This window comes from Gambusia affinis, linkage group LG12 (genome assembly GCF_019740435.1).
Source record: "Gambusia affinis linkage group LG12, SWU_Gaff_1.0, whole genome shotgun sequence".
Lineage (NCBI taxonomy): Eukaryota > Metazoa > Chordata > Actinopteri > Cyprinodontiformes > Poeciliidae > Gambusia > Gambusia affinis.
Window position 1 is genome coordinate 7,607,509 of NC_057879.1, and position 24,838 is coordinate 7,632,346.

Below are 24,838 nucleotides of genomic sequence, written 5' to 3' on the forward strand. Positions count from 1 at the left end.
TAGCATTTACCAGTGCTGACACCTGCTGTGTTTTTGTTCAGATGACAGCAGGACCACAGGGGGAAGACAGAGGAGCTCAATTTCTTCATAAATTATCTGTTTCATATTATTCTGTCACGACATGGTGACAATTTTGACAAATATGTAAAAAACATATGTAAGCCACATACTGCTGCTTTAATGACAAAACAAAAGGACTAAAAAAAAAAAAATACTTTGTATCAACTAGCTTATTTTCTTTTACCTTTTTAATTAAGAATATTTCCCCCGGTCTCCAACAGGAGACAAGATCCACTATGGATCCCTGTGCCAGACCAGTGACACCAAACATATAGCCAGAGCTACATGATCAATGCATATCCATGTGTTAGAACGGCCCAGTCAAAGTCCAAGCCTCAATCCAACTGAGACTCTGTAATATCTTCACGTCTCTCTCTACTCAATGTTACTGAATTGAGCTGTTGGTAAAGAGAGGAATGAGCAAATATGCCAGTTTCTAAGGTGAGGTGAACACAAATGCAAGCCACACTTTTTAGATTTCATTTGTACAAAATGTTGAAACAAATGTCAAAATTTCCTTCCACTTCATTGATATGCAAAAAGTGTTGGTCCACCACAGCAAATCCCAGTGACGCAACATTAAAGTGTGTTATTAGAACATCAAGGAATGTGAAAAGTCTGAAGGGTGTGAATACTTTTGTTATGGACAGAAGTTGCTTTTTTTTAATTAAATTTTTGCATTCTTTATGCGTTAGCACACAGAATTTGAAACAGCATGCATGACTTTGCAGCATGTTAATGCACTGTTTGGCTTTCAGGAGATTTGTGTGTTGGCACTAGGCTGTACAACCCAAATTACTCGAAAGGCTCTACGCTGGCACTTATTGCTTTCTTAAAACAAATCACTCAAAAGCATCTATTTACAAAATTACCTTTCATGCATGATTGCCAGCTCCACAACATCGACTTCAGATGTCTGTTGTTTTTATTTTGTTGTCCTTCGGTGTGCCAGACTCTTTTTCTATAACCTGCTTTGACTCCGCAGGTGTTTATCATTCCCATTTTGCAATCACAATGTGCCAGGAAAGCAATGCTTGTCCTTAATTTGTTGCTTTAATGCGGCGAGTTAGCTCGTGTTCCTGTGGGGAAGGGATCTGTTGCGGCGTCGGATAACCGACGCCGCATAGATCTACTGATTTTCAGGCGTGCTGTAACAAATCGGTCTCGCGGCCAAACAGCATCCCCCTCACGGCTTGATGACTTGAAGGCTAAGCCGCTTAGCGAGCGGCAACTCACAAAGGATACCAAGCTTTTCAGACATTGTACGACGTCGGGTTTTACTCCGCTAAACCTCTTAGTCGCCATTGGTTCCAGGTGTCAGGGTTTAAACGAAATAATGATTTCGGTAGAAGACATAACTCAGTAAACAGAAGAAGAAAAAAAAACAAAAAACGCTCTAAAGACGCAGCAATGTGACCTCTGACCTCTCTGGGTGGCGATGACAGTGATGTTATGCCAGTGCTCCCGCTCACGGTCCAGCTCCATCGCCGTGGTGATGAGGCCGGTCTCTGGGCTGATACGAAACAAGGCCTCCGGATCCGACTGCGGGTCTATTGAGAATCTGAAGCGAAGCGGAGAGAGAGAGAGAGAAACAGTAGAAAAAGTTATCAGAAGAAAGGTGAGGGAGATGAGGAGGGGTAAAAAAAATAAAAATAAAAAAGTGCCCCAGCAAAAGAAAGGAAGGAAGCAAGCGGAGTTGGCAGCGGGGCTCGGAGTGAAAGAAGCGGCCGGGGCAAGTGTGTGAAGGAGCGATAAGGGGGACGGCATTCAAATGGCCAAAGAATTAATATGGGGAGATTATCTTGGCAGATTGGGGCGTTTTTTTGAAGTGAAAAGGATTATCAAAAGATCTCCAGCAATATACCAGCTATCATTCTTCCCCACATCTTCACTCCTAGTGCTTTTGCGTTTAATTGGGACATGGTTTATTGGAGTTGATTTGCTTTTTCTTTCTTTCTTTTTTATTTCCCTCTGCTTCTTTAAACTTCTTAAGTACAGAACCTTTTCACATAGTGTAGTTGATATATGTATAGAAAGTGCACCTGGCTTATGTGATTATCAAACTGTTTTGTGGATGAATGTACTGACTGAAGCACCCTTGAGAACCCTCCTTGTTTTCTTTCTTATAGAAAGTACACCAAGTCTAGTGCTTCTGAGAAAGTCACTGTTATGATTGCTTTTGTGTACTTTTCTTGCCTTTCTTTCTGTGGAAAGTACCGCTGGTCTAGAACATCTTAATCCTAGATGTAACCACTGAGAGCTTTTGATGCTATAAACTTGTGTTTCTCTCCTTTAACAAATTGGTTCTGGCCTTGTGCTTTTGATGTTATACTTTTTCTCGCTTCTAGACAGGACATAGCTGATGATGCCACTAACTTTAAATACTTTCTATGTTTTTCTTAAATCATTGTTTCTGTGGGTTTTTGCTGCGACTCTTTCCTGCCGTCCCGACCCTCAGCTACCACAGTGCAATAGGGCCATTGTACACAAGAAAGAAAAGGAGTAAATTCCAGCAAACATTTTTCAAGAATTTTGTTTTTTAATTTCTGAGTTTGAAAAGTCAAAAACAGAAAGGCATGAAAAAAAAAACTGGGGAGGAGTAAATTTCCACCAGTCAACTCAGAAAGTTTCAGATTAATCTAACAAACTTTCTAGAAAAACCACAGAAATTTCACAGTTTTAAAAGTCAAATCTTTTTAACTTTTGAAATTTAATCCAAAAAATTTCAGATCATTTCAGTGGAAATGTGCTCCTCTTTTTAAATTTTTTTTTTACCTTCTAGCCCTAAACATAGAATTCCTAGATTAAAGTCCGATTTGACTTTTTTTCCATGAAATGCGAGGATAGAATGTGCCAAACAAATAAAGGTGCCTTGCCTGAAAAGTAAAGTAAAAAGTCAGAATTATTATTTTTTTCACCTTCCGTTGGCACTAATCCTCTTCCATATATTTGACCTACAAATATTAATCGAGAAAAAAGACTGGACAGTTTTGCTTCTCAAAAACAAAGCCAAACATCACCAGCAGTTCATTAAGACGCCTTATGCCTTACCTGATATTATTAGTCAGACCGGTATCGGGGTCTACGGCGCTGACCCGGCCCACGGTGCAGGCTGGTGGGCAGTTCTCAGACACGTCCATGTGGTATTTGGATCGGGAGAACCTCGGGGGCTCATCGGCGTCTAGCACAGCCACTCGGATTGAAGCTCTGTCTTTGAAGGGGCCACGGCGTAGAAAACGAGGATCCACTATGGGGTTCAGGACCTCCACTGAGAAGGAATAGGAACTCCGGCTCTCATAGTCTACAGGCTGGGGGGAGAGCAATGAAAAAAACAAACAACAAAAAAAAGAAACGGTTGGAAAAATGCCCAGATAAAAAGATTTAAGAATATGAGCACTTTAATTATTATTTTTTTCTTAGTAGCAAGTAAAGGCGTAAATACCAATGTTTAAAACATCAGATCCAACAGTCTGCACTTTCATTTGAACTAATTCTCACACCAAATTATCCGCGGACGGCTGCTGAATTACATATCAAAATCCGCGAGACGGCGCATTATGAACGGTATCAGCACATCAGAGAGTGAGAGTGGCCACGTCCAGGATCGGCTCGGAACAATTTGGAGGGAAATAATCTCACGGTTACCTTCCATGTTGTGACATTTGGATTTCTAAAGAGGCTTCTTTGAAGGTTGTTGTGGGCGGGCGGCTTCTCATCAGATGGTGGCTCCTTTTTTTTGTGTGTGAAGTGAGAAAACGCATTCATGAGGCGGCGATGCTACGGCATCGCCAGCGAGATTTCTGACACTCAAAAGTTAAAAAGCCTCTTCAGAACTCAGCCATTGATGTGACTGCGTGTTTGCATGTCGCTCCGAGTTGATGTCTGGATATTTCTTGACATGCTGAGACTACAGAACGTACAGCTGAGAAAAACTCTGCCAAGAAGCTGCGTGCATTTGTGGGAGTTGAGAGATTAGCAGCGTTGCACTGAGCAGCCAATCCAGTTTTGTCTCTTTTTTTAGCTTTAGCATTGTTTTCTTCCCACTGCGCTGGCAAAAACTCCTCAATGTGTTGGTGTGAACTGGTAGGAGAAGCTTCCTTATGCATTTGCATTTAGACTCATTTGCTCTGATACCCCTAAATGAAATCACTTTTAAGCAACTCGACCTGTAAGCCCGTCACAGCAAATCATTAATCTAATTCTACATTTTAATTAGCTCGATCATTTCCACTCTTATTCTAAAATTTTTTTGAACTACAATTTTACTTACAGCCTGTTCATAATCCATATTAGTTGCGGTTTTTAATTCTGTTTTATTTATTGGTTTTTGATTTTGAATATTTAAAATATCTTTCAGTTGCATTAAGTGCTTTTTAAAAAAAATTTAAGTTTAAGAGGGAAAACTTGCATTATTATGCTATTATCAATACATGGCATGAAAATGGTCGTGATAATAACAATATTATCATTTATTGCAATCATTTCTGGGCCGATTTATTATCCAGTGAAATTTAATATTGTGACGAGTTTAGGCACCTGTGCTTGATTTAATCACAAGTGTCTATAATTTTAGAGATTCTGTAACAAAGCTCTTTTGTGAAGTTTTAAGATTTAATGTATTAGGCCATATTTTCAGGTTTTCAAAATAAATGTCGCGCATGGAGGGAAACTAAAGCTGTACCCCTCGCTGAGCACACCATCACAACCTCCCCACAGATAGTAAATCTGGTTAGATGGATCATCAAAAGCTAAATAAATACCAATTACAACCAAAGACAACTTAGAAGTTGCAAAAGATTTCAGCATGGAGTAGAGTTTTACCTTCCAGCCAGGTGGGGATGATTAATGTATAACAAGAAGCAAAATGGAATGGCTTAAATCCAACAATATGACATGTAGTATTGATCCATCCAATACTGGCAATGCATTCCCTGGCACAAAGTCCAAGAGCATCTTTAATATTCAGTCACTGCTGCGACTACATATTTAGTAGCTTATGTTTGGGTATTTCTGACTCATCTGTGAGTAACAGCAGCACAGTGGAACCACATTTTCCTTTTTGGAGGTTTTAGCCGGCAGTATTGCCAAAAACTCTGAGATATGTTGTTGCATTTAAATGTGTGTGGGGGGGAAACAAGTTACGAAAGTGTTGGTAGGGTTTGTTTCAGAGGTAAAAGTTAAGTTGCACTCTTTGCAGAACTGCAAAGCATCTGCTGCGCTGTACAGATGTTACGTTGGCAGATCATTTCCATAAACATTAGAGCTTCCCATGATGAAAGCGCAAACGAAAGCATCCCATCCTATTTTTCACAAACAACGCTTCCCTAGTTTAGAAGACACTCTCCATCTCCATGGAGACTCCGCCATCACCATGGAGACTTGTACCTGGATATAAGGCGCATTATAAATTCCCTTGTATACTTGCATCTATGCAGGTGTAGGAGATTTCATTTGGGATAGAGAAGAGAAGTTATGAAACCTGTTTTTTCTTTTTTTTCTGTTGTTTCTTTTTTTCTTTTTCTTTTTTTTCTAAGGTCTCTCTGTGTGATTGTGCGCCGCTCTCCTGCCAGCACGGCGGCTCTGAAGCGAAGAGACAGCCTCTGATCTGGTTCGTGGAGATGATTGTTAGCAAGGGGACAGGCACGCACGAGTAATCACACACATCTACTATCTCCCACCGTCATGCACCTGCTGCTGATTAAATTTCAGAAAGGCAACACGTTTTGAGTCTGGTTCAGAATATCTGTTTGAGGGACGAGTGGGCGTACAAGTGCTTCTTTTGAGCCTGTGTCTTTTGCTCAAAATGTGTCTTTAAGGGAAGCAACGTACGTGATTCGTCTCGCTGGGATTGGCTGAAAAGAACAATTAATAAATAAATCATGTTGGATGAATTATAAACAGGACTTCTGGTGGAATTTCCGCTGTCAGCAAAACGGAGAAAAAAGAAAAATCACTCGTGATCCAGTCAAAAGAGTAAGTATTGACATTCTCTCCTTCTGTTCTGTGTTTATTTTTTTTTCCCCCTTTCCAAGCCTTAAAGCAGTTAAAAAAAAAAAACAATACATAAAATTTGCGGTTTTAGGCAGAAATTGGGATTGATTAAAAATTATGCAGAAGAATAAGGAATAGCAGAAAGACGGCGCAGTGGAGGCAATTTGCAGACATTCTCCGAGGCAAAAAATAAAAAAATAAAAAAATCAAAACAAACAACAGCAACAAACAAAAAGAGCTGCCACGGAAGACAGAGAGACGGAGATCATGATGGAGTGGATGTGTGGAAGGAGGGTAGATGGAGGGAAAATGCGCTCTAACGGGGCCCACATTACTGGGAGAACGAGACAATCTGTCTAAGGAGGAGAGGTGTCACTTACACTGTGAGCGCACACTCATCAACCCCCTCCCTCCATCCAGCTCCATCACTCTGCCGCCGCTCCGTCACCACCTCACACACTCCATCACCTATTCCCCGATCAACCAACTCTAATCTTTTTTTTCTCTCCTTCCCTGTAGACTCTGTGTGTGTGTCAAACCGCAGCGCACACACTCTCCTACCCTCATGGGCCCCAACATGAATCAGTTACCATGCAGGCGCTGCAACAGTTATTCTGCTGTGCTTTGGGTTTATCCACCGCTAGCTCGCGTGAGGTTTACATCCATCCGACCATGTATGTCTGATTCAATCTCCCAAAGGTTACACTTTATTGAAACGGCACATTCTCAGTCCAGTCTTTAAAGGTGACCTATTATGGTTCCTCGAACAGGTTAGGATAGGTCTCACAAAACATGTTTATTACATTATTTTGCACGAAACCATTATTCGATAATGAGATTTGACTCTGGTCAGTGCGGCGTATTTTGAGCTCCATCTAAGAGCCTCTTGTCACTTTAAAATTCAATGAGCTTCTGCCGGCCACCCCAATTGTACAACCATACATCTTTGAAAAGCAGAAGTGGGGCCTCCTGCACAACCAACAAGAATGCAGCGAGTGGTGTCTGTATGATAAGTCGACAACAACACACCTGTCTTTCCCAGCAGCCGTTGTGCAATCAGCAGTAAAACCAAGCGTCCTCAAGCGTCACTTGGGTTGCTAGGTAACAGAAATAACATCCTGCATAGTAAGACTTGAACTCGGTAAACGGCACTGAATGCAGGCAATACAGCTTAACGATTTTTTGGTTATAATAAGAAAATGTGATAAGAACACGTCACTTTCCTTTAACTGCACAATTATGCACCACTTCATCATACCGAATCGCTACCAAACACATTGACGGTGGAGGCCGTAAAGAGACCAAATGTGGGAAAGTTCCAGGATCTTCAAAACTTCTTCCAAGACACTGTACGAGAAGTCCGGGTAAGCTGGGGTCTTTTCAGGATTCTGTGGTATAAGAACAAAACACACACATGAAAGCCAAGCTAGATCCACGCCAGAGCATCCCTGAGGCTGCAGGCGGACATGTCTCTCTTACAACCTGAAATTGGCAGCAGGAACGCAGACTTCATTAAACCTCAGATCTCCACCTTCACCCAAGGCTAAGGCAGTGATTTAGAGGAATATTAAATTCTTAATATTAATTTAACACTGATGTGGAAGGGGAAGTGTAGAATGAGAAAGCAGGAAAGCATCTATTTACTTAAGAGGGTGAAAAAAAAAAGAAGAAAAAGTCTTTGACAGAAAGACGTTTCCACAGAAGAAACCTTTGAGGGGAGGAATAAAAATAAATAAATAAATCAACAAAAGCTGACTTTTTCATATTTCTGATCAGTTTCTCAAGGATTTATGCACAATCTATATAAATATACCAACAATCACTCTCTAGCAGCTAACAACCCATGAGTACAAAAAACCCCCCCCCGCCCCATCAGGGATTGTTAAAATTGGTAAACACGACATTCTAACTTCGCTATTCTCGCCTGATTCAACCAGCAGAGGAGCGAGTAAGAGCGCTCCTCAAGCTGCCGCGGCGGGGCTGGTTAGGGCGCAAATGAGCAGAGGCAGTAGTGATGAGTCAGGAAAATAAATACACTATTTCCTCATTATTTTAATACTCACCACCTTTCCACAGCGAAAACAGCGCACGCTCCTCCACAGACGCACGTTTGCAGGTACGATTCCTTGTTTGGAGTGTGTAAAATACGACACAAAGCTGGGGCGTTTCACAAGACCCGTCGCTTTAGGCAGGCGACACAAACAGAAGAGTGTAAACAGTGACCAAACTTCTTACAGGAAAGGAGAATATTTGCTCAAATTCATGTCGAACTCAATTTAACGCTGACTGACAGCTGGTAATAACAAGAGCTCCAGCTGCAGTATGCAGCACATTTTGTTTTTTAACAACAGCATAAGGAAAACGAGCCAAATTTAAACAGAGACCAAATTTGTGATCAAATTTTACATATTTAGGTGAAGCTTTTGAGTCAAAGCTGCAGTTCTCCCTGATTTGATTAGTGGCTCTTCAATTCAAAACCCATTCACCTTAAAAGCAGGAACACAAACCCGGCAAAGATGTTCAACGTTGGCAACAAAAAACACTATTTAGATATGCAAACTGTTGTGCTCGGTGAACATTTCATGCTTTTAGACGTCCCTGTGACTGGAAGCTGACTGTGTTGAGATGCACAAGTTTATTGCTGCACACAGCACTATTTATTATACATGTGGCAGCCAGATTGAATTTTGATGTATATCTCAGTACATCTTATTACAAATGGAACACAGAAGCAGGTTTTATTGTAGACACTTCTCACAAAAAACCAAAAAAAAAAAAACAAGTTTCTTTCACAGTGCAAGGCTGCTTAGTAAGGGGATTTGTAAATTCTATTTCCTTCTTCTCCTCATTTGGTAAAGATCAAAGATGAAAACACTGCAACTCAGTCAAAATACGCCTGCGTTGCTTCGAGAAAACATGATGTTGAGCACATGATGTTCGCTCCTGAAATAGAGGCTCAAGAATTTATAATTTAACAATGTGGCTGTATGTTTCTCGAGTTATTGCCAGAAGGGAGCCGAGACATAAAACCTAATTAAACTAATTATATAGTTAGATACTTATAATCACTGAGTCTCTATCATAAACCACTAATATTAACACTAATGTTAATGCGTCTGCTGTTATGATTTATGAACACTGCAGAGATTTAGGGAAGTGATTACCGGTTGACCTCTTCTGCTCGCCTTCAACTTTGTCTTTTAGCAGCTGCTCAGTCAGTTTCAGCATCTGTAACTGCTGAAAATCATGAAGACTGACCAGAGCAGCTCAGACCTTCCTGAGTCTGCAGATCTGACAACAACATGCCAAGAAAATGAGCCAACAGCATGTTTTTAAATGAATCTGAGAACTTGTTTGCTTTCTGCAACTGCACTGAAAAACAAACTGAGTCGCGTCCATATCTGATTTTCTGAAGGATCAGAAATCCCACACGCTCGTGTGAGGAAAAGGAGAAGAGGAAACACCCAGCGAGAGGCAGCTGTGAGGATGAAGATGTTTTCTTTGCAAAGTCTCGATGTCAGAGGAGAATGAGCAGATGGTTTGCAGATGATAGAGAGACATCAGTAGCACAAATAAGGACTTGCAACAATGAAGTGTGCAGAATGGAATCTCTGAACGCGTGACGCTGAGCCTTGAAGCAGATGGGCGACAGCAGCAGAAGAAGACCAAGGCTGGTGCTGGTGAGGCAGGAAACGGAGGCTACAATTCACACAAGTTCAGCCAAACTGAGAGAAAAAAAAAGCCTGGTCTGATGAGTCTCAATATTAGTGGTGACAATCAGGTGGCAGACGTCAAATTTACCATAAATATTATTATAGCAAAGATCTTTTAGCTTTCTCTTAGCCGAGGTTTGGTCATATGGAGGAACATTTTGAAGTTGGTTATGGCCTGTAAGTCCAGGGGGAATAAATTCAATAATACTGGCCAGAAAAGATTTTTTTGCTATTACCTCCAGCGGTCATTGGACAGGCCAGGTCACTGGTCCATCACGTCCAATAAATAAATATAAACCTCATTGTTATTTTCATTCAGCTTAGCCACCTGAGTGGAATGGTTTTCAATCAAGAAAATATTTTAAAAAGTTTCAAATCATAAAACTGTTTCAAACACAGTTCATTTAATAAATACAATTAGATGAATTTATATCGATGTACACCTAACTTGATTTTTCTTTTGGTTCAGCTTAATATAAAACAAGTTTATTTAAATACTAAACAACTTTTTGAACGTTTTATTCGTGATGACAAGTGAACCAGTTATTCTTGTTGAAAGTCCCATTCCCTCTGACATTTTTCCAGCACTACTGAATGAAAAGTAAACTAAAACTCCACCAATAGTAAGGCTAAAAAAGTGACCACTGCGGTCACCGTGGAAGAAAAATACAACCTCAGAGAGACACTTTTAAGAGTTCACTTGTTTTCTCATCTCTCGTGATAAACATCCCTCCCTTTCCACATTTAACATTTAATGCTCTCATTCAAGTGTTTCAATGAAATTAGCCTGATCGCTGAGTGGAAAATTAATTAATAACATTGACAATTAAAAGATTTAACCAGTTCACCGTGCAGTTACAGACAACAATCGCTGATTCCATTTACCCGGAATTAGCTGATTTGTACACTTTTAGCAGGAAGATCATTACACTCAGCGGCATTGTTTAATCAAAACAAGCAAGTCTAAGAGCGTATCTTGTCGCCGTTTTGCGAACATTTACAGATAATCGTCTACTTAGGCAGAAGAGCCTCCGACAGATTGACATTGAGGAAACATAATTGGCCTGTGGCCCTCGTGCGAGCGCAGACAGCTTACCGTCTCCTCAAACTGCCCTGGTGTTTTCACGCCCACGCGCTCCACAAGTGTGACCTTCCCGCGTCCTGTGACGTCGTGCTCCAGCAGTCCCTTTTTTGAAATTCTAATTTCTATTCATTTTCCCTTTCAGATTCGGCTCACAGTAAGCAGAAATTAATTAGCTAGCCCGCATGCTAGACTGGCAGAACATACTACCGCCCTCCTGGAAGAGGCCCGCTCACGGCCACGCGCGAATTTCCACCGCGCGTCTGTGAGAGAGAGCGCACGCGCGCGCGCATGCTGCAGGAGCAGTTTTAACGGGGGTAATAACTACAAGGCGGGATCTCGAATTAGCAAGGCGATGACTCTCTCTACCTCTACTACACCTGAGTGAAGAAAAGAAAATTAAAGGAATGAAGATTTCGCTCGAATGTAAATGAAGATGAATTTTGCATATCCTTGCCCTTCGCCTCCTGGTGTGTGTTCATCGCGGTGTGCTTTTTACTGGTTTGTGCGCGTCCTTGGCTGCTAGTTCTCTCTCTCTCCCTTTTTTTTTATTTCCTGCATTCTAAATCAAGATCATACATCACATTTGTCTGATGACAAACACAGCTTTGGACGTTTCTGCCAACAAGCCCAGCTGCAGAGTTGAGAGAACAAAGAGCCAGCTAAATCTCCCTTTTGACTCTGTCTGCCATCTTCCCTTCCCCTCTGTCACTTTGTCTCCTGCCTTCTGTCACCGTCTTGCTCTCCACCCATCAAGCTTCCTTTTATTTCTTTAAACCTACGGGCAAGACATCGGTCTGACCCTCTATCTTTTTTTTTCTAATTTTCTCCATCTCTCTATTTTTTCCCCTCTGAGGAGATTAACACAATCTCTCCTCGGTGTGAGAAAACAAACACAGATAATCCTGATCGCGCTGCTGGCGTGTGACCAGGGATTAGCCAGCCGTTTTAAGTGAGAGCATATGGAAATAATAACGGCGAACCGACGCGCGCATCGTCTAGTTTGTCCCACTCCCGCCCCCCGTCTCTCAGGTAGGAAGAATGAAAGGCACACAAAACAGCGCGAGCTTTACACACCCCAAAGAGCACGCCTGAAAAGTGAAACCTGCTGGTGAATCGGGATACAGACATATTTCATATTTCACACGATAATGCTGCCATTGTGACGGCGTCTACAGTGATCCCGCTTTGTAATACGACATGCTATTAGGAGTGGTGTACATGTGTAATGAGGTGTTTAAAATAAAATCACAGCTTTATTCCACAGTTGCCTCTTTTTTTTTTTTTTGCGCGAATGGTTAACAGTTTGCTGTGACAGAGATTAGAAATGCAGCTGCAAACGTTTAACAACCCATCTGTAGCGGGAAATTTCCCCCCACCCCACCCCCAAGATCCCCACCTCTGTTAGACTAACTGAGCCACAGTGGATTCATCTCAGTGAAGTGAAACTTGTCACCTCCAGGCGCCTGTTAAAGGGATGGTTCACATTTTTTTGTGTGAAGCTCCATTTAAAGGAGAGGATTTTTGTGGAAGGCACGTCTGTAAACACGCCACCAGTCCTGGAGAGACGCCCTGGTTTCTCCCTGTTCCATCAAAGCAAATTAGTGACTGAATTACCCGAATTACCATGAATTCACACCAGGAAATGTTTGCTGTTTGCTTGGTCCAGACAAAAAGCAGACAATTTATTTCATCTGGAGCAATTAGCTTTCACATTTTTTATTTTTATTTTTAAACCAGACTGTAATTTGTAAACAAAAGCCATGCAAAGATAATGTTGCTCCCATTCGACCGGATTGACGGGAGACGGGACAAAGTAAAAATCTGGGGGAAAAAGAAAAAAGCTAACTTTGGAGGTCCTGCTTTCTGCACGTGTGTTTGCAAATTTGTGCTGTTGTTAAAACTGCAGTATCATCTTGAATATCAAGAGCAGCTCATACAACGCAGGTTTAGCGATGTGATATTAATTTTGGGACGCCCTCTGACCTCAGACAAGCCGAGCGCTCGGCGTTAGCGTTAGCGTGTTTACGCGCATGTACGCCCGCCGCGCCTCGCTCCCTTTTTCTGTATTCGTGTGACGTGTGAGGAGCTCAGACAGGGAGAGAGCAGAATGCACAGAGGCAGGAGCTGATGATGACAGGGCTGGGAGAGAGGTAGTGGCAGGGTGGAGGTTGGAGGGGTAGGAGAAAAGTGGGAGAATTCCTTTTTTTAAATTTTATTTCCAGGTGCTGATTGGAAATAAGCAGGAGGCGGCTTCAGTCGCCCCCTACCTCCAGGGAGGGTGTTAATGACCATGATCTTTGTGATGTGCCCTTCCCTTTTTGTCTCAGTCTTCGTTTCTCCAAATTTTTCTCAACCTTTTCCCCATTTTGTCATCAAACATTCTCTTCTCTCTTGCAGCCTTCTTTTAACTGTCTCCCAAATCCTTGCTCCTCCCCCCTCTCTCTCTTTCTCTCTTCCTCTCATCTCTGCTACTTCCTAATCTGCTGTTAACCCTCCTGCAGCTCCCATCTGACATGACGTTCTGAGGCAAAGGCGAACGCCGCTTTCCTGCTCTCCCTTTAGTTCTCTTCCGTTGTTCCCCGGCAGTGTAAACACGGGGAGCCGCGAGGTCAAGTGTGCGTTATCGATGCGGGCTTCTGTATTCCTCTGCGGCTTCAGCTCGCTTGTGTAGGTGCGCGTCCACGCTCACTACCCAACCGCGGCCTCCGTGCACAAGAGAACGCTTCTCGCAGACGAGCGGCCGGAGAGATTCGGCCCACGGCAGCGATGCGGCCGTGGAGGTCAACTTGGAGGTCAAGTCCAGCGCGCTCTGGTTATCACAAGTCGTTCCGCTCCGAAGCCCTTCTCTCCCTCAAGGCACAACAACGGTTCTTTCGACGCCATAAATTTTTCACCGCGCGGGAGCCGTCTTTGCTCCAAAATATGAACACAAGGGCATGTGAGTCATTACAACATACCCTGAACATGCACATAAAATGCCTGCGTAAAACTCCAAAATTTCCTTCTTTTTCTTTTTTTTTTTCCCCTTTCCGGGTTTAATGGAGTCAAACCGGCGGTAGCTTAGCGCCAATTTAACGCCTTGTTTACTTTAATTCTATTAAAGTTATGAACTGCTTCACATTCTTTTTAGTAAAGTGTGTATTCCCTTGAAGGATTAACTCCCTTTTCATGCATCCTCAGCTGTTTGTTTCTTAATTGTACACATATCAGCCACGTTTATTCACTCACGAGGGCTTCAAATAAGAGGCGGGAGCCAGCTTTCGTCCACACTGGTTCGTTTGGACTTCAAAGATTCAAAGAGCTCCTTGATTTAGATTTTCTTACTTTTCTATCAAACATGGCCGTAACCTGGTCCAACCTAATTTCACGACCTTTCGTCGTGTCTTGGCAGGCCGATAAAAGCGATAAAAAAACAAAACGAGGGGCGTGTCGTGGTGGCGCAGGGGGTTAGCACGCCCCACGTTTGGAGGCCTTAGTCCTAGACGAAAAAAAACGGTTAAAATTTTGATGCGTTTAATGTTTTCATGCGTTCAAGACCATTCTTGCGCCGTGCGCTTGTGTTCGTCAGTGGTAAAACCCTAAGAAAATACGTCAAACTTGAGGTAGCATCGTGTCAAAACGGGGGGGTAAAAAGTTCGGAAAGCAGGAATATTTTTGCAGGCTCCTGTCTTGGCGTTGTGGGCGGGATACGCTCGCTGCAGTTGTTTACCGTACGTCCAATTTACCCCCCGCCTGCTGTACGCTATCGATTCCCCTGGTAAACATCTCCTTTTCTCTGTCTTATTCTGTCATATTTTTGCCCCAATGTCCTCTTCTCTCACTGTAAGATATTCTCCCTGTGTTAAATTCATCCCGACTATATTTCTTTTTTCTTTATTTTTCCATTTTAGCCTGCTTGCCTAGCTGTCTATATGCCTTCCTCTCTTCCTCCCTGTGCTTCTCACTCTGCCTGTGCTTATTTTTCTGTGCGAGGCTGTCACTGATTTCACAGCTCTTGCTGTCTGTGCATCTCTCTCTCTCTCTCTCTCTCTAGTTCCCTCTGCCTCTTATTCCCTTGTTATAGTGCACTCTCTCCTGTCACTGCCTTGCAGGACCTCATTTAAACACGCTCCCCTCACTGCTGCCATCTCTTCATCCCCACGTCTCTTCATCCCTCATCATCCCGGGGTCCCTACCTTCCATTTCTTTCCTCTTGCGTCTTACAGCCCCCCGCCTGCTCCCCCTCCTCAACCTGTTTCTCTTCAAAGAGGCTTTCAGAGGGTCTGGGGTCCCTGCTCTACATATCACCCTCAACAAGCTCTGGATTGTCTGTAACGTGACACCCTGTTGAATTCACACCCACACCCTTCGACGACATGCATCAGTCTGTTTCTCAACAGGCTTACAAGCAACAAACCAGAGAAAAGATTGTGTAAAATGTCGACTGACGATATTTTTTAGATTTACCTCCAAAAGCGGCAGTGTTCAGCGCTCCACAGATTTCTTTTATTTTTGTTTCAGAGGCAAACTAATTTCATATCGACGCTACGCGAGAGGATCGGGGCCGCTGGAAAATGAAAGGATTCCGACTTTAATCTTGTAATCCTGATTTCTGAGACTAAAGTCAGAATTCTGAGGAAAAGTTGTGAGATTAAAGTTAGAAATCTGACTGATTTCAAATTTCTGTGGGAAAACAAGTCAGAATTTGGAGCAAAAAAGTCACAAATAAACTACTTTTTTCAGTGACCATAGTCATTTTATGTACAAAGCAAACATATAATAATAAAAAACACAAACAAAAATAAGTTTTCAAATTCAGTTAGGAAAAAAAAAAGACTTTCAAACCACTTTGACTACTCTAAAAATATAAATACATCAAAATTAAACCCTAAACCTAATGACTCATTGTGCTGGCTGTGCCGGTAAGGGTTTGTGAAAACTAAAAGTATGATCTTAAAGAATAAGTTCAAAGGTCAGGAGATGCATAGGAATCGTTGAACCAGGTTCGTGGTTAAAAAGCTCCCCTGACTTTATTTTAGGGCTGGGCAAAACAGCTGAAAAATAAAATCTCTTGGTGGTTTTGTTGGTACCCAAATCCAATTCTAGCCCAATTGCTTTCCTCATTTTCCATTTTCAAAATGACAAATGATGGATATGTTAAAAAGAATACAAAAAAACCCTTTTATTTCAATCATCCCTTCTGGCAGTCGACCTGAATTCAAAGCTCAACCAAACACAAGCTGTACAACAAGTTGGTCGGCCTGGACAGACTGGCATCACTCTGATTTATGGAAGTCCAAAGAGAACGTTAGTGAAGAAGAAAATTTAAAAAAATCCAGATTTTTGAAATATCAAAACCTCATGAACAGCAGAATGACTTATTAGCACGCCCTGCTTTATTCTTTCGGTTTCTGTTGTCAGGGTGAAAACAGTTAGCATCGCTCTGTTTAGACATATAATCAAATTCTCCTAAGGCAGATTTGAGATTTCACAGAGTGGAAAAGTTCAATAAACCTCTGAAGGATCCCTGAGCTGTCTAAATACTTTACTCAATTTGCTATCGAGTTCTGTGAACTTTCCTTCACATGTACAGAGCGTCGGTATAATATCCATACATTTTGTCCTGAGTACAAACACAAAACTTCAATAAATTATATTTATTCTATGAGACAGACCAACCCAAAGAAGTATGTGAAACCGAAGCACGAGAAATAATCCGAGCTCAGTTTTTTCACAGAATATCTGACTCATGTAAATAGGGATAGCTCTAACAAATATGTAAAAAAATGTTTTGTTTTTTTTACATTATTGTAAAAGTTACTTACTGCAATATATATATATATATTTTTATATAAAAATATATATAAGAATATATATTTCTATATTTTTACAAAGAAAATGGTTTAAACTTAAAGGTTTAGATGTGAAAATCCTGTAAAAAAATCTATTCCACAAAAAAACCCAAATAAACTTGTAGCTTTAATTACACCAAAACATTCTTCTATAAAGTCTGTACTCAGGGGTCCGAATACAAAATGTGCATCACCTCCTTTTCAATGTGGAAGAACACAAATGAGAACAGTTACTTTTGTGTTGCTGAACGACATCAAGCCTGAACATTTTTGCAGGGGAACAGAGACAGACCGCATTGCTGGGTCCAGGCCTGTTCAGCGCGCGCATGCCTGCCTCAATAATAGAGCACTTAGCACATGCCGAGCGGCGATGTCATGTTCGAAAAAACCCTCAGTGACTGACACCCCGCGGATCAGACACACTTCTGACATCATTAAAAATGAATTCTGTGTGTTTTCATTGAAGCTCCGGGGAGGCTTCTGAAGAGCTCATTTAACATGAAAGTGTCATGTCTCAGACTGGCTTCCCACAACAGCCTCTCTTCCACCGGGAGCGCGCGGAGCGCGTGTCCGATCGGAAACCGGTCGCGAGCGAGGGCGCGTTGGTTTCAAGGGGGGGTGAGTACTGGAAACGGCACGCGGCTTTGAAACTGAAAGGGACCCAGCGTTACGCTACGGGGATCTATTAGGCATCTGCTCCCCGGATGGGAATGCAAAAAGCCTCAGCAATCCATGCAAACCAGTCAAAACACACCTCAGCGGTGGTCAAAACACGTTTTCAGTAATTTGCACTCTGCTTCAAAAAAAAAAAAAAAAAAAACCCAGAGGGAGGCATTTGCATTTAGATGCGCGGCGCTTTAATTGATTTCCGTACAGATGTTTCATTGTGTTTGCTGTAAACAGATGGAAATATTGATTAAGAAAAAAAAGGGAGTCTGGTTCATTGCGAGTGAATCATGCAAGAAATTGAGCTTGTTGTTGTCAGAAAGCCATCAAAAGGCTGCCTATCCGATGGGAGAGGGATGCAGAGAAAAGGTAGGATGAATACAGATTAGCTGGTTTCAAAAGCAGGAAGGCAAAAAAAAGAAAGAAAGAAAGAAAGCTGAGAGAAGAGGCTGCTAATTGATGAACTGTGTAAAACCTTACAGGCTTACAGAGGTTTCTGTTTATTTCCAGGTAATTCTACTTTAATGGGCTTACACAACATGTTGTTAGCTATGCTTTGACTCTAAACAGCTTTCTTCTAAAGACCTTCCCACGTTACCTGTGTCATCCCCTCATCATCTGTTCCCCGTCTGCCTATGCTCTCCAAAACCTCTCCTGTACAGCAGGGGGAGGGAGGTTCTTTAGGGTTTTTTTCTCCTCTTTCCCAAACACACAACCAACGTTTTCCTTCTCTTTTTTTTTTTTTGTAACCGCGCCTGCATCCTGACCCCGCGTCATCCTCTGTCCTCCTCTGTCCTCCTCCTCTCACCTTGTTGAGGATGATGACCGCCTCCTGGCTCACGGCCGTGATGTTGAAGGTCTCCCCCGTCTCGCCCTCCAGGATGGTGTACTCCAGCTTGGCGTTCTCGCCGAGGTCGGCGTCGGTCGCGGAGATGCGTCCGATCTCGGCGCCGGGGATGGCGAGCTCGGAAACGGAGAAGGACCACATGCCTGGGAGCAGAGGCATGGAGACACGAGTTAGGGTTGAAGCGCCACCCGTTAGATAAATATGAAATTCTCCCATTAATGATATAGAAAAATTGCCCATATTGTTGAGCAATCTTGAATACAGCGTCATCTTGAATACAGCGTCATCTTGAATACAGCGTCATCTTGTCAGTTCTTTTTTTTTGTCTTGAGGTCCTAAGCATTGGTGACTGGGTAAAATGTTTCTGTAGTAGAAGCCTTGAAGCCTTCCCTGACCATTTTAGCTACATTACTTTTCTTTTTAATAACACAGGGTTTCATATGCAACTAGGATTTAGATGCAACATCCAGTATATACACAAATTTGCATGCAAATATAGCAACAGTCACTAAAAAAATTGCCACTTCCCAGTTTGTGACATATAAAAGTATCACAAGATTTGTCCTTCAATGTTCAATTGAAAATAAATTGTGCAGAAGAAAAAGGTAAAACCAAAACATCCTTCTGATCTTCTGATTAAATAAAATGGCATTATTTTCTTGGTATGAAGGTCACAGTTATCAGTTATAGTTCATCTAATTAACCTGAAATTAACTGAAACTTTCCTATTTGGAATTTTTATCATCATAGAGAGGTTACAAAAATGTCAAAGTGATCTTATTGAACAAAGGTATCAGTCAGGAGCTAGATACAAAACAAGAGGTAAGCACTGTGGGTGTTTTCAGATTTAGGGTCTGCAAAACTGACTGGCACTGTGAAATTGGACGGTGTAGCATTCAGCCTTTACCTATGTGCTGTTGCCGAGCAACTGTGACAGCGAAAACATCTAACATTGAAAAAATAAAAAATAAAAAATTCAAACTTGTGGGAGGAAGTGAAATCGATCCAACCATACATACACAACGCTGCACATTACCAAAAGAACATCATACCTACAGTGAAACACGGTGGTGGCAGCACCATGATCCGGGGTCGTGTATATGCACATAAATGTATATTTTGAAACCAATTTGACAGTGCTTTATTATTATTATTATTATTATTATTATTATTATTATTATTATTATTATTATTATTATTATTCAGCTTTCATTACCATCAGTCAATTTCACATTATGTATACATACGGTGATTTCCATCACCGCTGTGTTCAGCACCAATTAGTTTGCTCATTAAATTTTTTTCTTTCCGTTCAAATGTTTCCCCATTACTAATCCAGCACTTTGCACATTAAGCATGAACTGCTTAACCACCAATCCCATGTCGCCTGGCACCTGGTGGCAGTCTCCGCAAAGGGCCCGGCCCTTGCAGCCTCCTGTTATTTCACAGCGGTGTCCAAGTCGCGTCACGTCATTAGCGCTTGACACAATTAATTTGTCAACTAAATGCGTCGCTATGTCCTCGGAACGACTCCCCACACATGTGCCGAGCTAATATTTACAACATTTCGTTGTAGGAAATATTAACAGGTAAGGCCAGCTGTTAATTTCAATCAGCGCAGCGGATGAAGGCCGCGCGCACGCTTGAGCACAAGCCGCTAGGATGTCGTTAAAAGACGGGAAACTCGCTGCAAAAATAACTGAATTAAAGGAGGCTGGGATTGGAAGACAGGAAAGAAGGGATGGAGTGAAAGAACAGGCTGCAGTGAAGGGAGATTCTCGGTCTACCTCCCATTTAAACCTGATGAACTGAGCCACCTACTCATTACAATCATCTGCTTTTTAGTCCCAGAGTTGTCCATTTCTTCCTCCTGCTTAACAAGCATTCATTAAGATAACAAGGGTCTTTCCTGTTCGCTGCCATTATGTTCAAACATGTTTTTTTTCTTTTTTTTTTTTTTCCAGCGGTGTGCACATTAAAGCAGAACTTCATGAATCCATCTGCTGGCTTTGCAGTTTACGTCTGATTTGTGGAGAAAATACAATGTACAAGGAAACTTTGTAGGCTTAAAAACCACACAGACTGAATTCACACACATTATCCAGACATCTCATTTCATCTTAACACACACGCACGCACGCGCACGCACGCCCACGCACACACACAAAAAGAGCGAGAGAGAGAGAGAGCTGCCACGGGCAAGAACACGGTCTGTGGGAAATGTAGAAATCGAGGAAACGGGTTCGGAAACGCACACATCGAAACATCGGCTGTTATCTCCCTCGGCTAAGGCTAAAGGAGCCAGATCAGACTTGTAAACACCACAGAGAACCGCGTCTCAACAAACACGTCGGGGTTGACAGGATGAAAGACAGAGAGCGCATCAACCAGGCCGTATCAGCGCCAACAGGCAGCCAGGTGAATTCTGCAAACGTGACAACATCGCAGCAGAACAAGGAGGGAACGTGGTGTCAGTTTGCTGATCGGAGTTTCGGTTCAGATGTCAGAGCGTCCACTGACAGCGAGAGTCCGTCCCTTAAGACGCTCGCTGAGGTCCAATCTGTGGAGGCTGGATTATGAGTAGTTATTATTATTATTATCAAAAGTCTGTTTCCAATCTGTTACAGAATATGACATTGCAGGAGTTAAAAAACCCCAAAACAAAACAAAACATTTGTGTTTCCTTCAAACAGTTTTTTTTTCTGGTGTCACAAATGCATCTCAACAATAGATTTTGTGAACAGTTTTCCATGCATAAATATGTAGATGAAATATCAAGTCTTTCTTCATTTATCTACGGCCGAGGCAATTATTTTTCCTACATGCATGCTTATAAAGTGTGATAGGCTGCTTTGCATCTTTGGTGTGAACGTATCTGTGCTGCTGCATTTCATAAATTCCCAGAGAATGATGGAGGATTTTTCAATATTTTTCACCGTCTGTGGTCGGATCCGAAAACACAACATTCCTCCAAAGAGTTCCACGTCTGCCGTCGGGTTTTCTCCCCGTTGAACTTACTGACAAAAGTAAATTGCCCAAACCACCGAAGCTGGCCGAGTTTTCATCAGTCATAAAATTAAACAACGCCCGGTTTTTCTGCCATATTGAAATAGATGTATTAACTGCAACGGAAAAACTTTAAGTCACGTGATCAACAATCCAATGGTACCACTGGTGAAAACAACAAAGAAGACAACAGGAAGTAGTCAGAGGATGATGATTTTTTTTTTTTTTTTTTTTATTTCTGGATATTGCAGCAGAAGCCTCACACCATCGAAGACAATTTGCCCAAAACAAAGTTGCTCCAAAGTGAAAGGAGTTTGCCGCTCGAACGCCTGAAGAAGACACCAAATTCACTTGTTATCAAAACATCTCAGATGGCCGATAGCTGATTTATGTCAAGCCATGTCTGAAGCTGAGGCCAGCCACCCTACAGACGGAGCAAATTTCATCCGTTTCTGTTCATGATCTTGTTATTTCAGTCATGATCCATTCCACGCGCAAGACAGGTGAGTGTAAGAACATAGACGAAGCTTCTTGGTTTAGCTCCTTCTTTACCACAACAGACCGAAACAATGCATGCACCATAAACTATGCATTTTGGCAGATGAGGCATTGATCTATCAATCTCCATCGTTTTGCAACTTAGACTTGGAGGAACTGCTTCACGAGAGCCAAGACTCAGGCGTGCTGTGGTGACGTAGGGGACAGCGCGACTCACATTTGGAGGCCTTGAGTCCTCGACACGGCCGTCGCGGGTTCGATTCCCGGACCCGACCGACATTTGCCGCATGTCGTCCCCCCTCTCCTTCCCTCTTTCCTGTCAGCCTACTTTCAAATAAGGGACACTAGAGCCCACAAAAGACCCCGTGGTGGGGAAAAAAAAAAAAAGAGAGCCAAGACTTCAACGAAAACACTTCATCTGCAAAAAGCAGAGTTGTGACCATTTCCTTTAATATTAATGTTATATCCAACTTAAGTTCAACCGATCAAATTCAAACTAAAAAGCATGAATTTGTGGGGTTGAACTGAAAATCCACTCCTATCTCAGCAGATTTCACCAACAAACCAAGTCAAAGTGTCTCACGTGAAATGAAATATTTGTGCTCTCACTCTCCAATGTCCACTCTGGAGTTTTTGAGGGTAGAGAGTAATTCCACACGGGTTTATAAATTGGGCTTCACAATAATGTCTATTATGGGGTTGGAAGACATTATGATCTTCAGCACCCCGGTTTTTATTTTTTTCTAAAGAGCTCGACATCCATGACCTGCCTCCGTGAAAGCATTCACTGCCCAGTTAGTATCACTCTAAATATTGTCACAAACTAATGAATATGAGCACAGTGCTCGTTATTGGAATGGGAGTAAACTGTTTTTTCTTCTGAACAAGATGGAGAGTTAGCTTTATTTTTCAGGGCTTCGAAAAAAAACAAAAATTAAACAAGAGAGGGATTTGTTTCTTATTGCTAATATGTCTAAGTGATTCTGCTCGCTGGAACCAAGTCATTTCCTCCACACACATTTTGAGCAGTAACTGTGACAGCAGCAATAAGCCCATTGTTGGCCTCTAAGCTCCCAGGGACTGTGAGTCGGCCCTATAACTGCCTTCCAGCCAGCTCTTTAGGCCACTTATTTCTTTCCCTGATTTTTATTTATTTATTTATTATTTTTCTTCAGTCTGCAGGCTTTCTGCAATTTTCTCAAGCTTCTCCAGTAGATGCAGTGACTGAGTCCTTCCCACTCTTTAAACTCCTATGTTAAAAGTGTCAGTGACCTTCAATATGCTTGCATCAAATAGCTCCTTTAAAGAAAAAGGGAAAAGTAAAGATGGCCAATTTCAGTGAATGTGAAGTGAATATGATTTTCTTTTCAAAAACTCAGAGAAAAAAAAACAGGAAGTAATTGACTATTTTTATATACAGCTCTGGAAAAGAAAATTGAAGAAACCACTTAAAATGAACAGTTTTTCAGATTTTACATTGTATGTTTGAGTAAAATGAACATTGTTCTTTTATTCTACGATGTACCGACAACATGTCTCTGAAATTCCAAGCACAAATTTAGTATTTATTTGCAGACAATCAGAAATAATGAAAAAGATGCAGCGCTTTCAGGCTTTAAAAATACATTCATATTCATCTAGAAACAACAATACTAATGTTTTAACTCAGGAAGAGTTCAGAAAACAATATTCGGTGGAATAACCAGGAGGTTTTCAATGGGGTTCTTGATTTGTTCCATTTAACAAATATGTCAACTTAGTTAAATAATAAACTTCTGTTCACTCTCTAACCAAATTGAATTATTCTTGGCCCAAATAGTAACTAAAATTACTAAAAATGGGCATAATGTACATAGAGAAATAGACAATTTTATTAGACTTTCACTACAACATTGATTTTGTGGTGGCTCTTTGGGTACAAACCACTCAGTGAAGATAAAGGAAACCTCATAATTTGAGCTTCACTCACCATAACAGGAAGTTAACATTTGCTGGAGGCATGAATCAGATGTTCACCATGTAAACAGTCCAATAAAAATCTTTCATAGCTGCCCCACAGCTGCTTGCTCAGGATTGTTATAGCAAAACAACAAATGGTCGGATTTGGATGCAGTTTGGTGGAGATGAAGAACGGGAACTGGTGTTGTGATGTGAAAAAGTTTTTGACCCCTTACAGACTTATTCTGTTTAAATAAATCCATCCGTCCACCCAAACTACCAGCCGTCACACTTTATAAATTAAATCGCTGTTTGAAAAGATTTTGTCTAACATCAAAATCTTCTCAATGAAAGAAAAAGACTAGAAATAAATGTGAAGGTCAGTTGTGTTTATGAATATCCACCTCTTCGCTCCCCAGGATTCAGAAAAACAGAACATGGGTGGGAACGCTCACATACCAAATAACTGCAACGCTGCGAAATACGACCCACCTTCATGACACAAACCCAAAATCGTGGCCCCTATTTATCTCTATAAAGTGACAGAAATGCTGTGTACTGTACGAGGAATCTCACCTGTGTGTGGTGACTTCCAGTCAGTGTTTGCCTGACCGTTACAGTGCTTCCTAAAACATTCATACCTCTAGAAATTATTTATAGTTTGTATTCCACTGAGATTTCATGAGATTCACCAACAGAAAGCAGTACATCATACTCAGAGCGGAAAAAATAAACTCCAAAAAGCTCCGACACACATTTGCATTCAGCGCCTCTAAATGGACGCTTTGTAAAACCGACAGCTGCAGATCTCCTCCAGTTTTTTTCCCCCCACATGTGGGGACTGACATATTTGATCAGTTTTCTTTGCAAAATAACCCAAGCTTTATCACACTGGATGGGTACCTCTGTGCAATTTTCATGTCATGCCACAAACTCTCAATTAGATTTTTGTCTGGAGCTTCCCAACATGAATGCGCATCATTCATCAGGTGGAGGCTCTTATGTTTTTCTTTCAACAATAGCTTTCCTCTTGCCACTCTTGCATAAATAAACTCCCTTTGTGAAGAGAATGACTAATAGTTTTTATTCCAAATAAGACCATTCTCTGCCTTCCTGGGTGCTTAAGGATGTTTGCACACCTGCCAGTAGCGGAACAAGTCAGAGTCGGGCCGGGGGGCGGGGATAATACCTTTATACCCAAATA

At 41.7% G+C, this 24,838-nt stretch overlaps 1 protein-coding gene across 1 annotated transcript in view; it reads right to left on the reverse strand.

Moving 5' to 3' along the window:
• LOC122840704 overlaps positions 1–24,838 on the reverse strand; it is a 211,266-nt gene that overhangs the window by 30,235 nt on the left and 156,193 nt on the right. The window contains exons 7-9 of the mRNA XM_044133288.1: positions 18,154–18,335; positions 3,112–3,368; positions 1,485–1,621 (exon numbers count right to left, since the gene is read on the reverse strand). Of these exons, the coding sequence (XP_043989223.1) occupies positions 1,485–1,621; positions 3,112–3,368; positions 18,154–18,335 (576 nt within the window). The remainder of the gene's footprint in view (positions 1–1,484; positions 1,622–3,111; positions 3,369–18,153; positions 18,336–24,838) is intronic.